General features: G+C 40.2%; 1 protein-coding gene across 1 annotated transcript; it reads right to left on the bottom strand.

Moving 5' to 3' along the window:
* Positions 1 to 2,188: 2,188 nt before the first annotated feature.
* Positions 2,189 to 17,171, bottom strand: LOC115819529 (globoside alpha-1,3-N-acetylgalactosaminyltransferase 1-like). Its single transcript, XM_030783039.1, has 5 exons — positions 17,149 to 17,171; positions 16,702 to 16,758; positions 16,560 to 16,592; positions 15,931 to 16,065; positions 2,189 to 2,906 (listed from the first exon to the last, which is right to left on the bottom strand). Exons 1-5 carry the CDS (start codon positions 17,169 to 17,171, stop codon positions 2,189 to 2,191), a joined length of 966 nt encoding a protein of 321 aa, XP_030638899.1.
* Positions 17,172 to 17,611: the final 440 nt, after the last annotated feature.

The raw sequence follows: 17,611 nt of genomic DNA, 5'->3' as shown, positions 1-17,611 counted from the left end.
CACAAGTCCACCTTAGAATATAGAAATGCTTCATTAAATTTGTGACTATTTAAACAATCAGAAAACAGAGTGCTCCCTTATCATAAATACTCTTACTCTGTACTTGTTGTGGCCAGCAGAATCCTCAGTAGGGGAATACACAGTAGCTTTGCTTAAGGGTCCAATCATTGTGGTATGTGTATGCCATTGTCTTATTGTGGTATGTGTGTAAGGAGTATAGGTGCTTTTCCACTGCATGGTACCAGCTTAACTAAACTCAACTCTACTCACTTTTTGGTACCTGGTTCCTCGTTGGTTTTCCACTGCGCTTAGTAACCCATCGATGTAGCTGGTTACGCCACAAGAAACTGTTGTGGCATCATCATACTACATGACTGTCTGCAACGAGGACCTGCGACTTCGGGATTTTATACTACACATTTGAAAGAGAAGCTGAATAACTTTGTTTGGCTTCCAAGCCATGTTAGATACTTGTTCAGCTCATGTTTATTTACATGTCCCCTCTGGTTTAACAATTCCCAACGCATCGGCTGTAACTACAGATGTGCGAGTCGCAGATATATTTCCCATTACTTCATTTAGGCAGAATAAGTTAAATGCTATAGTTAAACGTTCATTAACGTTAGCGGTTTCCACTGATAAACAAGACTTTAGCTAGCTTTGTGGGTAACCCAATTTAACAATGGACAGCGTTGTAAGCTGCTGTAAGCAACGTTGCCAGAGAAAAGACTTTGTAGAAGTGATGAGGGAGAAATGATAGGACCATTGTTTGTTTAGGCTGTGTTCACACGTAAATTCTTTTTCTGATGAAAGCCGCTGGTCAAAGCGTTTTTTCATATTAAAAAAAAACACTGCTCCAGAAAGCAGTTGAGAGCATCCTTTGTCACCATAACTTATACTAACCTGGAGTTAACGGTAGCTAGCAGGCTGGATTTGCTAGTGACTGAAATAAACACAAACACCAAGTAGAAATTCTAGGACCCTCTGACCAATTAGTCTGCAGTGTTTCACGTCACGTTTTGGTACCTACTCAGCTCACTTAGAATCACAACGGAGGTGATATCAGTTACAAGGTACTAGATTTGCCTAATGGAAAAGCAGCTAGTTTCATACTGTGGTGATTCATGCACTTCATAGATACTATCTTCCAAACACCATGTATCAGCTCAGGTCTTTGCCAAGAACCTATTTGGGGAAATGTGGCAAACACAACAAAGGTTCACAAAGAATAAATACTTTCACTGGATCTGAACTTTGAGGAACTAAAGAGACTATGAATTCATCAGCCCTGGGCTGCATAATGATGGTTTGTGCACACTCTTTGAAGTATTTCACACAAAACTGTTACACCCAGATGACCGCACACATTTTTGTACAGTCTGGCCCTGTTCAAGCAACATTTTTCATTCCCTTGCCCCAGCAGCCCAATCATCCAGTTCTGCAGCTTTATTGACTGAGTTCGAATGTGGCTACAGCACTTTGTTTTCTCTATGTCTCAGCAAGACAACAGAGCAAAACCGAAATGGTACGAGGTTCTCCCCAAACCTCAAGGCAAAAAAAAAAATTTGCCTTGTTGTCAGTTTGTCCATGTCCCTGGACACTTGAGCTGGGTTTGCCTTTTGTTCTTTTCATGTTTCCAACCAAAAAAATCCTTCACCTTTTCACCTGTTCACCTTTTCACCAGTTTAGTATTGTATTTGTTTATATATCCATCTCCAGTTTATATTTTATATTATTTACAGCAATTATTATTCTTATTATTCTTGTACATTATATTGTATTATATATTATACATTCTTTATTATTCTTGTATTCTTATATTACTCTTGCACCATTAATCACCTTGCATTTGCATTACCTCCACTGGTCCACTGGCACATAATCTATCATAGTGATAGCTCTCTGTAATGGTTCTGGTGTCTAGACTATCACTTCACTGCGGTGTTTTTCTTATTCGTCTGTGTATTGGTGTTCTGTATGTGTCGTATAAGCTACTGGTTGCCTAAATTTCCCTCGGGATTAATAAAGTATCTATCATAGAGCACTTTTCCAGTGTTGAAAAACTCACCATGTATCAGTGTTGAGTCAATATTATTTAACATTACATTTTCAATGTAAAAGCTAGCCAAACGGCCAGTCTGGTCCAATGCTGATAAATCAACACTTTTGATCATATTTCAATGGTGGATCAATACCCCTTTGCTATCTGGGATTTTATGGGATTAGGCCGTACTGCGGCATTGTTTTTGATGACCTGAGTGAAACGAATGATTTTCACCTCTTCAGGTTTGGAATGGACATTTTGCCAGAGGTACTCTGGAGACAGCACCTTGGTCGGCTTATTGTAGAGGAAGTATTTGTTCAGGTGACTCTCCTCTTGCCATGCTGCCTCTATAGACTTGGAGGCATCAATGTCCAGTTGCTCCTTACAGGTCTTTGCCAACCGATATACATCCTCCAAATAACCACCAATCACAGCTCCACCATAATAATAGTCACCCTCTCCTGCAGGGATGTAAGCCTGTGACTGTGGACGCCGTTCATATGGAAAACGCTGACGGTTTGCTTTAAAATAACCTGGATGCAGCGCTCCAACCAGCTGGCCAAGGGACTCTGCTCCCCAGGGACCATGGAACTTGCTGTCAACGTCAAGGCTAAAGATGTAGTCAGCCTCAAAGATTAAGTGACTCTGAATGATCTCCTGCAACCTCTCCATGCGACGCAATGTGATCTCCTGCCAGCGATTGGAACCTGGAATCTTTATAGGTGTCAGGGTACGGTTTGGAGCCAAAGTTACAGCAGGAATTGCCTCTGGCTGGTCAGTGAAGATGTAGTAATGCACACGGAACCCCAGAAAGTAGTGCTTTTCTGCAGTCTCCAGGAAGTCCTTTAGAAAACGCACATACCTATGACAGAAAGAGAGAGTGGCAAAAGAGTGAGTAAGAGAAAGGGGGAAAAGAGAGAGAGGGACAGAAGGGCAGAAAATGGAGCAAATGACGAGACGCAATGAAAGACAAAAACAGAGGACAATAAAATGGAAGAGCAGTGGGTCTTAACTATTTTGCATCCAACCACCCCACATGGAGAACCCGACAAAACTTTTGGACCTCCTTACTACTGAATGCAAATCCAGCCTATTTTTCCACAAGGACAATTTTTTTAAGTACTAGGATGGGACAAATATTTTTTGTTCATGAGGACTGTAAGGTTCAGGACCCATACTTTACATTGTCTTTTGTTGTAGACATGCGGTGGACCAGAGCCACATTTAAGAACCAATGGTGTGTCCAAAGGAATCTACAGGCCAGTTGGTAAGAAATAGGCTGAAACCAACCTCACCAAGAGTTCCTTGCACACAGTCTAAAACATGTCTAATATAACCCCAAATATTTCAGAAAAGATGTCCTGTCATTATCATGTGTCAGGCAACAATTGAAGAGAGGCTTTTTACATTGCAATATGTGGGCTAATAAATGTTTTGTTGATTCTGAAGTCAAACATTGCACAGTCTCTCCCCCATGTCCCCCTGTTTCTTGCTCTCTCTCTCTCTGTCTCATACCCTCTTCTCCTGCCTCTCTGTCTCTTTGATCCTTTTTATGGCCCAACCCCTACCTGCGTTCAGCGCCCGTGCACACCAAAGCAAAAACTGCTTGCCATAATCCCTAACAGACATCAGGCTCGACTTTTTAGTGCAGCAACCCCTGTGCCATTTGGTCACAAGTTGATAACAATTAATCCCAGTGAAAACCAGATCACCTCAGAGGTTAGTTTCCTGCTAGAGTGGAATTCAAATCATTCCTCCTCTCACTACTATATGGAACAAAAGAAAAACTAACCTGTAAAAGACCACGGGACAATCATGCGCATCGACCCTGTAGTGAATGATATAGATGTAAACGTGCTTTAGGGCTTTTAGATAACCCCTGGCGTATTAACCAACATGTGATTCTCAAGCTGTCCGTGAACCTAAGCCGTTTGCAATGTTAGAGCAATCATGTTTGATATCGCTCAAAAGCATGAAATGGTGCAGATATGAGTAATATAATACATATAATATATATAATAATATAATATAATTTCACTGTTCCTTAACTGGAAAAAGTTGTGTAAAATTATTTAAACTGAGCTTAAATGAACATGTCCCAAATTCCAAGGAGTGTCTCCTCCCTCTAGGCAGAGACACCCCAGAAAGGATAGCAGCACCCTCCATTTCCAGATCAGATAAAATGCAAGACCCCTGCTATCCTGCAGTTCAGCTCTGGGTTCTGTCCAAGTTGAGCTTTGGTTGTGTCAGCCATAATGCAAGTCCGTCGATCCCGCCCTGCTTGTCTCCATGAAGAATAGGCCCAGTGTCACCACTTTGCAAGATCCGCATTGTTAAAAGACTCTCCCAGCACCGACACGGAGTTTCACTCACAGTCTCCTACAGTCAACCTCAGTAACTCTGATCTCTCACACCTGAATGTGGCTGGGCCTGCTCTTCTTCTTCTTCTTCTCTTCCTCCTCCTCTTCCCCCCTTCCTTCACTAGCATTAGTGTAAGTAACTCCACTAGAACATCACTCGATTTTTTTTGGGTAAGCCTGCCCCTTCATGAGTAATAATTCGTATACATATTAAGTGTGACATTCAGGTATACTTAAGGTAGCAAGGATATTATTGTAACTGTGTATCTCTAGTTTGTTAGTCCTCCATGTATAGTTTAGTGTTAGGGCCGGTGAGGCCTGGTTGACTGAGGACCCAAAAGCAGACTCAGAGCGCAGAGTATATTTTAGTTGGTGTTTAATGAATTTTATACTTCCAAGAAATCCAAAAGGACTGAATCACGGTGATGGCATCAGTGGGCAAAGACAGAGGCAGAGGTCAAAAACAGGCAGAGAAGGTCAGGCACAAGAGACAGAAAAAAACCAGGCAGAAGTTCCAGAAACGCAAGGCAAAAAACAATGTCCAAAAAACAGGCAAAAGTCAAAAAGGCAACAGGCAAAAACACTTATCCAAAAAACAGGCAATGGTCAAAAGGGGAACAAGAATGAAGCATACAAACCAACACAGGAAACATGAAAGATGGCTAGATAATCCAGCAAACTAGTGGGGAAACAGACAGGGCTTAAATGCAGTGGCTGATGAGGAAAATGGTAGCAGGTGAGTGGAAATCAGGCAGGAAACAGTGTAAAATATGGACTGGAGCAACCTGGAACAGACATACAAGACATACATGACAGGACACAAGAAAAACATGGACAAGGATCTGGAAGAGCAGGGCTGGACCGTGACAGTTTAGATGTTGTTGTGTGTGTGTGTATAGCAAGTGTGCCTTAGTCCCACCTAAATCCCAATTTATTCAACATTGGATTCATCCTGTAACGTTTGAATTTGGTTGTTACAATAAACGTTTAACATTCACGTCCCCACTCTTTGAGTAAGTGATGAATCATTTTCTAGTTCACTGAATATGGTGATCCAGGAACTTAGTTGGCTAGAGGTATTCAATTTGAAGCACATTATTGTATTTGCTGTATAATTGCTATCATTTAATATATGTTAAGGCTAATGAGGAGTTACTCTGAATAATTTCTAGGTTCAGTGTTGAGGGTGCTGAGCTATAAATACAGTTTTTCAGTATAATTGTAATTTTTTTTTTAAACTTTTTCTTTATTGGTTATCCAAAACACACAGGAAGAAAAAAAACAGATGCAACTGAAATTACATATAATAGAAGAAAATGTAATAAAACAAAAAAGAGAAAATGGAACAATGTAAGAAAATGTAAACAGAACCTGTAAAAGGGGAGAACTTCAGTATTCTGTGTAGTTTTCTATTTATGTCTATTTGTTTTGTTTGGTGGCCATTTCCCCCAGTCTCCTTCTTTCGTTTTTAACCTATGTGTAAGCCTTTCTAGCCCTTGGATCTCTTCAATAATAGGCAGCCATTGCTTACAGTCTGGTGTATCTGTTTTAGGCCAATTCTTAGTGATAGTCTTTTTAATAGCTGCAAGAAGTGCAGCTATTAACATGTTTGTGGGATTCCGTAACCCAAAACCTAATATAAAACTGAATGTACACTTTCCTAGTAAGGCTGTAGCTTCTTACAGCTCCAAAAGATATGTGTATGATATGGCGTTATGTCTCTACAGTCTCCAGCATGACTGTTGACTTCACAGTTGCCTACTTTTGATTAGGGGTGTGATGAACTATTGGATCTGGTTCTTCCAAGCAAACTCTCTCCACCTCTGTGATTGTCTGGTGGTTTGGTGAAATGTTCACATATCATACCACATCTCATCTGGGATCTCCTCACCTAGTTCTTCCTCCCATTTGGCCTTTACATATAGTGTTGTATATTGTCTAGATTCCATCAGACAAGAACACAAGATTGAGATTGCTCTGGGCACATCTCTGTTATAAGATCTCACAAGAAGCTTGATGATGTAGTGTGCCTCACCATCCTTATTTTTTATGTCTTTTATATAATAGTCCCTCATCTGTAAATATCTGAACAGATCTTGATTTCTTAAGCCAAACATATCCTTTAAGTCTTGAAAGCTTCTCATTTCACCCTCCTGAATAACTGTACATATTGCTGTTATACCCATTTCAATCCACTGTTTGAATCTCATGACATACTTTCCCAGAATAAGTTCTCCATCCAAAGCAATCCATTTTAAAAATCCGAGCTCCTCGTCCAACTTAAGCTGTCTAACAACAGAGTGCCATATATCTAGGGTGAACGATGTTATTGGGTCTATTTGATTTTTGATCTGGGCAGGAATTTCCCTTTCTCCAATGTCTGTTTGAATCGGAAAGCTATAGGTATTTATTTCCATATCTTTCCATCGGGCTACATAGCCAGCATTACACCAACACAAAAGTAGAAGTATCTGTGCTGCATAAAAGTATTCCTTTAGACTCAAAGTGTGATACCCCCTTTATCTTTAGCTGTTTGGAGAGTGGTAAAACGTACTCTAGGTCTTTTACCCTCCCATATAAATCTTGATACAAGTTTATCCCATTTAATAAACTGGGTTTGTGGTACCGCCACTGGAAGAGATTAGAATAAATACAGCAATCTGGGTAAGATATTCATTTTCACTTTATTTATTCTATTGCTGAGGTCCATTGGGTAAGTGGACTGTCTATCAATGTCGTGCCGTATATTATTGTCCATATTTTCGTAATTGTTGTGATGTAATTTTGATAGGTTTTTGTTTATGTCTACCCCCACGTATTTAAGAGATTTTGCTTCCCAGTTCAGTTTGTATTCTTCAAGTTTCTGTGTTGGTGTACTGTAAAATATGAGTTTGCGTTTCTGATATATTCAGTTTATATCCAAAATAGTGATTGAATTGTTCCAGAGTTTGCATTAGTTTAACAAAAGAATTCACTGGATTGTGCGAGTAGATCATCATTTTATCTTCAAACAGGCTCATTATATGTTTTTGGTCATTAATTTCTATTCCAGTTAATGAAGGATCTTGTCTGATCATTTGAGCCAAGGGTTCAATATATATGGCAAATAGGAGGGGACTTAATCGACACTGTCTGGGCAGCATCTCTGTCTGGTTCCTCTCTCTTATGTGAATCTCTCTGATAAAGAGCCAGTAACATTTATACTAGCTGTAGGTTTGTTGTAAATAGATTTAATATACTGTACTGTTTCCTCTGTAAAGTCAAATTTCTCCAATGTTAGATACAAATAATCCCAGTCGACCCTATCAAATGCTTTTTCTGCATAAAGACTAATCACTGCTGCTGGTAGGTTTTTTTTTTTGTATCCTGCTTGTAATATGTAATGTTCTTTTCATATTGACTTCAGTCAGGCGGCCTGACCGGTCCTCATCTATAAGGTCTGATACTATTGTTTGTAGACTATGGGATAAAATAATATGTTTCTTATCCTTTTGTGCTTTGGGGATTATTGTGATTGTTGCTTCTTTCCATGATGGGGGAATAATACTTTCTTTCAAAATCCAATTGAAGGTAGTGTGAAGAAGTGGGAACAGTTCTTTTTCAAATTCCTTATACCACTCAGATGGAAATCCATCATGACCAGGTGCCTTCTTTGTTTTCAATTTCCCAATTGCTTTTTGGATTTCTTCTGTAGTTATCACTGTTGTTATACGTTCATTTTGCATTGTACCAGTAGAGGGTAAATCCAGTGAGTGTAGAAATGTTTTGGTGTCCTCTTTGTTTATAACAGATGTTTGGGTGTAGAGCTCTTTATAGTAATTCCTGAAAATATTTTCAATTTCTTTTGGTTCATATGTAAGCTGACTTGATTTTGGGTCATGTAGATTATGGACAGTTCTTTCCACTTGTTGCTTTCGCAATTTTCATGCCAGTAATTTAGCTGCTTTTGGATCCGATTCGTAATAAGATTGTTTTAGACATCTTGCTTTTTTCTCCACTTCATGCTGTAGTAATACTGTACATTTATTTTATTTCTACCTTCTTCTAACTGTTGCATTTTTGATCCATCTTTTTTATGCTTTTGTTCCATTATCCTTAATTCAGAGAGAAGAGTCTGATACTGTGCTGTTTTAGCTTTTTTTAAGGTTACTTGTGATAGCTATTAATTTCCCTCGTATGACAGCCTTTGAAGCATCCCACCGTATGGCTGGATCAGTTTCACCATCATCATTTTCCTCTAGATACAGTTAAGCCCAAAATTATTCATACCCATGCCAAATTTGGATTTATAGTGAATTTTATTTGACCAATAGGTTTCATTTGGCTGGAAATGACATAAACAAGTGACAAAAGACGGTACGACACTCCACTTCTCCAAGACAGGCACACAAAGGCTCACCTAGCCTTGGCAAAAGCTCACCTGGACAAAGAAGAGAGCTTTTGGTCATCGAACCACAGAATTAATGACCAAAAGCTTTCTTCTTTTCTGTTTTGGAGAAGTGGAGTCCTCCTTAGTTGGAGTCCATGGAGACCAGCCTTGTGCAGTGTCCACTGGAATGTCTGCCTTGAGATCTTGGTACCAGGATTGCTTAGATTCATCAGGATGGCCTTGGTGGTGATCCAGCGCAGGGGTCACTTTTGGCTTCTTATCCCCACCCTTTGAGATTTTTTCACAGTGTTGAACTCCTTGTACTTTTAGATTATGCTTTGCACTGTGGCCACTGGCACTTGAAAACACTTTAATATGGCTTCATAGCCTTTCCCGGTCTTGTGAGCGGTCACAATGTGCAACCGCAGGTCCTCACTAAGCTCTTTGGTTTTAGCCATGGCTTGCAATTGACTAGTAACTAGAGAACTACTGCATGAGCTGTTCTCAACTTATAGTTGATTAGAATGCTTTAGAACATGGTAGAGATTACCAGGACCATTTGGAATGGTATAGGAGTTTGCATTCTCAAAAATTTGTGACAATTTGAAAGGGTATGAATAATTTTAGACATGGTGTTTTTAGTAAAAATGTAAAAAAAAAAACCAACAACAACAACAGATGTTTCAAATTTATCATTAATATCTCTGGCACAATGTCTTACTTTTGGGCTTAACTGTAGCTCTGAATCTTTTAATTTGTTCAAGTATGGACTCATAATTTAATATTCCCACATTCATTCTCTACAGTGAGTCCCTCTTTCTGCCTTTTAGATAAACAGTTAGGTATATAGCACTGTGGTCAGACACATCAGCCACACTCATTTGACAACTTTGAATTCTATCACTGAACCCTTTCTGCACACACAAAAAAAAATCTATTTATAAGTAGACAGAAGATCCCTCCAAATATCAGAAAAGCCTACCCCCTCCCATGCATTGTTCAACAATTTTGTCATACATTTCTTATTATTTCTAGTTGTATCGAGATCATAGTCCAGTATCACATTGAGATTTCTACCACATATGCATATGCCCTCAGTTTCTAAGGCAATAATATCAAACAGGGATTTGAAGTAGTGTTCATCACTATCAGGAGGTGCATAAACATTCACCAATCTAACCATATTCTGGTCAATTGTCCCTTTTACCATAATATATCAACCCTCTTTATCTTTTATTTCACTCAGATTTAGCTGAATTAGATATTAGAATTGCGACTCCCCTTTGGCGCGTATTAGAATGTGAGCTGTAATATGTATTTCTGAATCCAATCATTTAAATTTCTCATGGTCATTTTGTGATAGGTGAGTTCCTTGAAAAAAATGTATTGCGCACTCTCCTTTTTCACTTTGGTCATTACCTTAGCTCTCTTGTCTGGGTTTCCTGAACCTTTAACGTTTAAAGACATAATCTTTCTCTCTTCACGTTTCATTTTCATTGGCATCGCTAACACTAATTTTGACTTCACTTCCACTCAGGCTAACAGTAGAACATAAATGAACAGTTAACAAACGCATATTAAACAAGCAAAAAGTTATGTTGGTGGCCAAAGAAATTAAAGTCAACCTCCAAAAAGAGACGTCAACATCCCTCATTAAACACTGACACCCTTTTTGTTTTGAGGGGGAAGGCCTTCCTCAGTTAAAGGGCCCCCACCTAGTGATGAGATTTAACCCACAAGGGTTATTTTGGTCATACTAAACCTGTATGATACGCAGCAGTGTCCCTTTCAGGCAAACAGTCCAACTAATAGCTTAGTAAACCCAGAAGCATTTTCATATTCCTAGGCTATAAGCAGTGCCTACTAAAACTAGCAAATCTGAACAACAATGACAAACCGTTGCATAAATGTTACGGACTAAAGATATAACCATGTTCAGTCCTTTTTCCCATTACGACTCTCCCCTTGAGTAGCGCTGAAATTCCTGTAGCCTTTCTCTAGCTAATCTGCTTGTCTCTGAGGTTCCACCTCTTTCCACACGATGCCAAGTTGTGATCTTTGATGACTGGAGTCTTTTGACGAGGGAAGAGCACCACTTTCACTCTCTGAGGTTTCCACTTCAAATCCTCTTCTACGCAGATTGTTGGTCGCCTCATCTGCGTTATTGTAGGATTGACTCCACTAGCCCAATGAACGCGTATCTTAGTAAAAGGTGTCTGAAAACGGATACCTTCTTCTTCCGGAATCTTCTTAACATTTGCATACTCTTTGTGTTGTTGCAAGACCCTCACACTATAGTCGTGATCAAAATTAACCCAGCTGTCACCGAGTCTAATTGTTTTCTTTTCCCATGCTTTTTTCAAAACTGACTCTTTCACATTGTATTGAAGAAAATTGATGACAAGTTGACCAGCTTTGGAGCAAGTGCTCTGTGGGCTCATTGAATCTGGACATTTGTGTCATTTGACAGTTCAGTCTGGAGCCACTCTTCCACAAATAGCACTACCGGGCCTTTCTCTGTGTCCTCCGGGATGCCATATATCCACAAATTATTCTGTCTAGACCTCAATTCCTAATCATCTAACTTGTCCTTCATCCTATTCTGTACTTTATTATTTCCTGCAATACATAATTCGTCTTGGAGCTCCACGACTCTACTTCTTCAGGGCGTGCCAGAGTGGTGTCAATCTTTGCATTTTGTTCTTGTATGTCTTCGGTGGTTGTCCAGTTTTTGGTCAATATCCTCCTTGAATTCTGATCGTTCATTTCTCATTTGAGTTGTTATTTCATCTTTGAATGTCTTCAGGTGTGCTTTTAGTTCACTTTGTAAGGTCTGAACTTGTTTGCTTCCAAAATAGATCAAAGTGAGGTGATTGCATCCTGGTTGCTATTTTTAGATGCTAACATTTTTGTATCAGACTTCACTTGGTTTGAGTCTTTGCATAGTTTGTCCGGGTTTCATTTGGGTTTTGTTTTTGAAGATCTGCTCATTGTCTAAAATATAAGGTTGTTCTGTGTTCTGGGTTGTTAGGTGGAATTTAAAATGTTGGCTTAAGGGAGTTCACCAGTTACACTGTCATGTTCACAGAGGCCATTTCCAGAAGCCTCAGAATAATTGTAATTTTACTGGGTTCAGGTTCCGAAATAAAGTTATGGTCGCAGCTATGTGATATTAGTATTAAGTCTAATATTCACAGTGAACCATTAACCAGAATTTCTCTTTACCATTGGTGTGACACATGGCAGGACTGGCAAAGTAAAGAGCAACTCACAATGGTACACTGGAAAAAATAAATCTGAGCAGATGTACAGAAAAAGAAAAAACACTTTACTTTATTTCAACTCAGTGACCTAATCAGACAGTTCCCCTACAAGTGGATTGACAAAGCTGACAGCCCGCAGCCTGTCCCGCTGAATGTTGCCACCTGAAAGAGCGTAGGTGGAAAGGCTCATGAAAATTGATGCTTATTGCATCTGCTCCTTCTTATCATTGGTTTCAAAGTGCCGGAGAGTGAACCAGCATGGTGTCTTCTAATGGGTCTTAAAGACATTGCTGAACTAGTGGTTTCTCCATTTCACACAGATGACTCAATTAGATACCTTGACAAAGGCATAGACACATGCAGGTTTTCCCAGAGGCAAAATTTCTGCCGAAGCACCATTTCCATGAGCATTATCCACAACTAATCAGTGCTTTTGGACCACTTGCATCTCTATGGACAATGCACTTTGAAGGGAAAAAGCTTTTTTAAGAGAGTCATTCGATATACCAGCTGTTTTTGCAACATTTTAATTTTTCTTGCTGTTAAGCATCAATTCATGCTGGCTTACCATCTGCATGACACAGACATACTCAGACCTGCCCTCTGTGTCACAAATCTGTCCACAGGACCTGTGGATGTCCTCAAAGAAAACATACAGGAGACAATGCAAAGAAAGTATCCTGAAGAGACACATATCCAGGTGGCCAATACAGTGACCTGCTATGGCACCAGTTACTCAGGGGGAATGATCTTGCCCTATGGATCCACTGGAGGGCTTCTGGAATTTGTTGAACTAAGTCTTATGCTCATTTTGCACGGACAGCCTGTATTTGCTGTCTACATTCATGGTACAGTGAGCGCCTTAGGGCTTTTGAATTGGAATCCACAAGATAAGTGGCAGTCCTCAAGAAACAGGAATTAACACACTCCTACCCTCTTGCATCATACACTGTTGAGCAAAAGCAATTTGTCACCTTGCAATTTGTCACATTCCCATGCAAGATTAGGTAGTTAAATACAGTATATATTGATATATTGTTCCTGACTCCTCAATTCACTGTCATTAAGAAACAATCTCATGCAAACAGTGTGTACACATACACAATCGGGGTCATTTTAATGAGAGGGACAATACAGAAAATCGTCCAAGTCTCATTAAGACTAGTATTGTTATTGAACTCTTGCTCCCTCTGGTGGTGGAGCCATGTGCATTGAAATGAATTATATTTGAATACTTAGCTATCTCTTTGTAATAGGATGTAATTTGATTGTTAGCATGCCTAAATTAAACATAACCAATGTCTTTTTTTTCCTACCACAGAATCATCAACATGTCTGCCAGACTTCGAGTCATAACAAAAGAGGAAATACGCAAGCTTTCATTGCCTTCAGGAATCCCTCGGACTGTGGAGGAATTGAAGCATATTGTACAAGAGACATTTGCAATTGAACAAGATTTTAGATGCTACATGGTCATGGATGCAATTTAACCCAGGAAAATCTAGGAGCATATGTGTCCTGAAAAGACAGCTAACAAAAAACACTTTCAGTATCCAAGGGACTGAGATTCCAGCGATTCAAGAACAAGGAATCCAATGCCTTGGAAAGTATTATGACAGCACCCTGAAGGACAGCAGCAACCTCAAAGACACCATGGCACAACTAAAAGTCTGGCTCAAGGCAACTGACAACAACCAGCTGCTTGGAAGGCTGAAGGTGTAGTGCTTCCGGTATGGCATAATACCGAGAATGCAATGGCCATTCCTGCTATATGACCTTCCCATGACTGAAGTGGAAGCAATGCAAAAACTGTGCAGCAAATTCTTGCAAAGATGGCTGAGTGTTCCCCCAACTTTCAGCTCGGTCAACCTGTACAACAAGACCTCCAAGCTCCGCTTACCAGTTTCATCAGTGGTGGAAGAATTCAAAGCCACCAAAGCAAGAGCACTGCTACTGTCTGAGGATGGGAAAGTCAGACACGCTAACTAGACCATCAAGTGTGGCAGGAAGTGAAGGCTCAGGAAGCAGTGACAGAAGCCGAAGCATTCTGGAAACACCAGGAGATCGTTGGGGTGGTCTATCAAGGACAGCTAGGACTTGAAAACTACAGTGCCAAGAGATGGAGCAAAGCCAACACCAGAGGCAAGAAAGGACTCGTGGTGCAGAGGGTCCGAGAGACAGTAGAAGACCATGTAAAAGCAGTAGGGCTCGTCTGCCAGGGATCACTGTCCTGGAAGGAACTCTGGGGTACCGACCACGGTAAGTTAACCTTCCTCCTGCCTGCCATGGCTGACCTCTTGCCAACTCCTAACAACCTAAAGATCTGGGGCAAAGAAGAGGACCCATCCTGCAAGCAGTATGGAGCAACTCTTTGCACCCTGAATCACATCTTGACCGGATGTCCCAAAGCACTGGGAGAAGGCCGATACAGGTGGAGGCACGACAAGGTCCTTACGGAAATTGCCAAATGGACGCATCTGAGGGTCAAAGCCAACAAACACCAGGCAACACCACCCCAAGCCATCAAATTTTGTAAGGGAAGAGGTTAAGGCTCCTTCAGCAAGAACAAGTGCCAAGAACCCACCCTCCATTTTGCTTCGAGCCTCTGGCTGGGAGATGCAAGTGGACTTGAAGAGGAGACTTGTCTTTCTAGAGGAGGTGGCAGTAACCTCACACCGACCAGACATGGTTCTTCTGTCCAGGAGCACAAAGACCATCTTAGTAGCTGAGCTCACAGTGCCCTGGGAGGACACGCTAGCCATCTCTCACCAACAAAAGAGAGTCAAGAGCCAGGATCTGATTGCTGAGGCTCTTGTCAAAGGATGGCATGCAACCCTATTTCCCATTGAGGTCAGCTGCCGTGGTTTCCAACCAACATCAGTGCGCTATTTCTTACAGAAGACGGGCTTGGAACCTAAACAACTTGGAGATAGCCATGGCAGCTGAGACCAGCTCAAAATTGGAACCCGTTTACAGGTGAAAGTTAATTTGCTCTTCACTGCCCCACTCAGGTGAAGCGTACAGGCTAAGGGGCGGAACACTTGTGACCCTGAGATACCTGCTGAAGATGCAGAAGGGTTCCAAGCAATGCGAGTGCTCTGACCACTCCACCACCAAAGAATACCATCAAAAGGAGTAGGCTGCAACACCATATCTTAAGTAACTCCAGCAGTTTCTGCTTGTAGCAAAGCATTTCCGATGTTTACCTCACTAGTATGCAGTTCCAGGGCCAAGATTTTGATGGTCAGTTCTTTGCTCTTCTTGAAACAACAAACAAACAAAATAAAGGACAAAGACACCATCAAGGTGGTTCTTGCTGAGCCAGTGATCACGTAAACATTTGAGGATTCTTTGACTGCTAAAAGACTCCAAGACAGTTTTTGTAGCAGTTGTGATGAGTTATCGGAAGAAGCTGGTTCCAGTCCCACTGCCTCCAGTGAGACCATAATTCTGTCTTCTCCAGGGAGGACCTCCTCCCTTCGCTCTGTGTCTTGGCCAGCTCAATTAGGGATACCCGCCTTCTCCCTTGCTACTGAGCTCATTCTACAAGCTGCAAATGAAGCTTTTAGAAAGGATGGAACCCTACTCAGCAGTCCTGCAGTAAAATCCAAAATTCTGGACAAACTAGCAGAAAGCATCTTTGTCTACACTGCCTATCCTTCACAAGCACAAATGGAGCACCCATGTTTGAGGGACCTAGTATCATTTAATGGGTTATATGGTTGTGTCTGTGGTTTTCAGCTTGTATTTGCCGTTGCTCAAAAATAGCCATGGAAAAAAACACTGGCAAATATCTGTAGAAATATTGTAAAAAAAAAAAAAAAATTAAAGAGAAAGACAAAGAGGAGAGGGTGGGTGAGAGTTGCTTTTTGATCATTGAGGGTACAAACTCACTTTCCCACAGCGAACACTGTGGTGGCGATGGTGAGGTTCTGTTGTTTGTAAATTGCGTCGATGAGTGTAGGCTCAAAGGTGCCTTCCCACACTATTGGTGCCAGCCAGGGAGTCACCGTAGCAACATCAGTTCGACTGTGAAACACAAGCACCTATGTATTAGTCTACTATATGAGCCTCTGGACAAGCTCTTCTCCTATTGGAAAAGTGTCCTTGAAAATTATTCATACTTTGAAAAAATGAATGAAAAGGCTGCATGAAATTATAAAGCAAAGTGACATGAGAGCTGACTTGCAAACTTAAAAAGACATGGAGAAAATTGTCTAAGAGTGTTTCCAATTCATAAAAAAGAAACGCTTTCTCAGTTTCATATTAATTTAAAATATCCACATCTATGTTGCAAGTATTTTGTCCACCTTTCCCTCACAATGATAGTTAGTCATTTTCTGTTTAAGTTATGAAATAAAAGTAAAACATGTTATTTCCAACAAAAGCACTTATCATTTACTTCATGTTGGTCTAATGTATTTTAGAAAAAAAATACAGTTTATTTTATTGATGGAACCAGTCGAAGACCGAGGACATGTATGAAAATTGCAAACATGGATATGAATATGTCTCTTACTCACCCCACCAGAACCAAGGGCTGCTTGTACAAAAGGCTGAGAAAAAGACCCAGATTTCTTATTGATAATGCAAAATATAATGTATAATACATTGATATTTCAACATACATACACTCACAGATAGATTGATTTCAGAAATACTTACCCTTTTGGAACCAGCAAATCCCTCTTCCCTTTATCCCTAATGTTCTCTTTCACATTCCTGAAAAATGTTGCAATAATGAGACCAAGATAATGACAGGTCAGTCACAATTGGAGTCCATAACAGGAAATGCAATTGGTGGTATTTCTTTAGATGAATGAGTTGGTTTGGTTCACTTCACCCTCTTTCTACTCAAATGATGTCACTGGTAGTCAAAACTACATGACTAATTAAAGTGTGAAGACCACTACTGGTTTTGTAACCTTCGTTTGATCACATCCTGTTTAAGAAGTGCTGATGTCTACTTCTAAATGTTTTAAATGAGATAGTTAGGAAAACACAGGCTTTAATACTGAAGTTCCAAAAGCCACAATCCCACCTTACTAAATGATAGGTTTATTAAAATGTAAGTTTTCTTTTGATAATATTTTCAGTTATTGCAAAACTGACATTGAGAACTGATCTATGGACATATGTGAATGACTATTTGAAACATTTTTATGGGGAAATGTCAATATTGCACATGATTGCAATTCCATCCTCTGTCCATTGGAGGCTGTTATTTGTCCACTTTTATGTTACATTTCCACTTCCACTGATGCGCAGGTGTGATTTTAATTTTTTTTTTTTTTTTAAATGCTACAAAAAAAGTTGTACGAAAAAGTTGCTTGAGTCAAAGTTCTGGTTTGGATTAGGGATGATAACCTTGTATCTTGTAACATGACTGTTCGAGGGGTGTTTTTAAATGATCAAATAACATGTAGAACATCAAAGTTTTTCTAAATGTCCCCTGCAACCAAAGGAGCATTCTGCCAGGGAATTTCAACACCAAAATGAGGTACAATAATTCAGTTTGGATCAGAATATTGGGCAAACATGGAAACATAAGAGGTGATATAAATGGAACGTAAGG

The sequence above is a fragment of the Chanos chanos genome, chromosome 8 (assembly GCF_902362185.1).
Source record: "Chanos chanos chromosome 8, fChaCha1.1, whole genome shotgun sequence".
Classification (NCBI taxonomy): Eukaryota; Metazoa; Chordata; class Actinopteri; order Gonorynchiformes; family Chanidae; genus Chanos; species Chanos chanos.
This window is presented reverse-complemented; position numbering and strand designations above follow the sequence as displayed.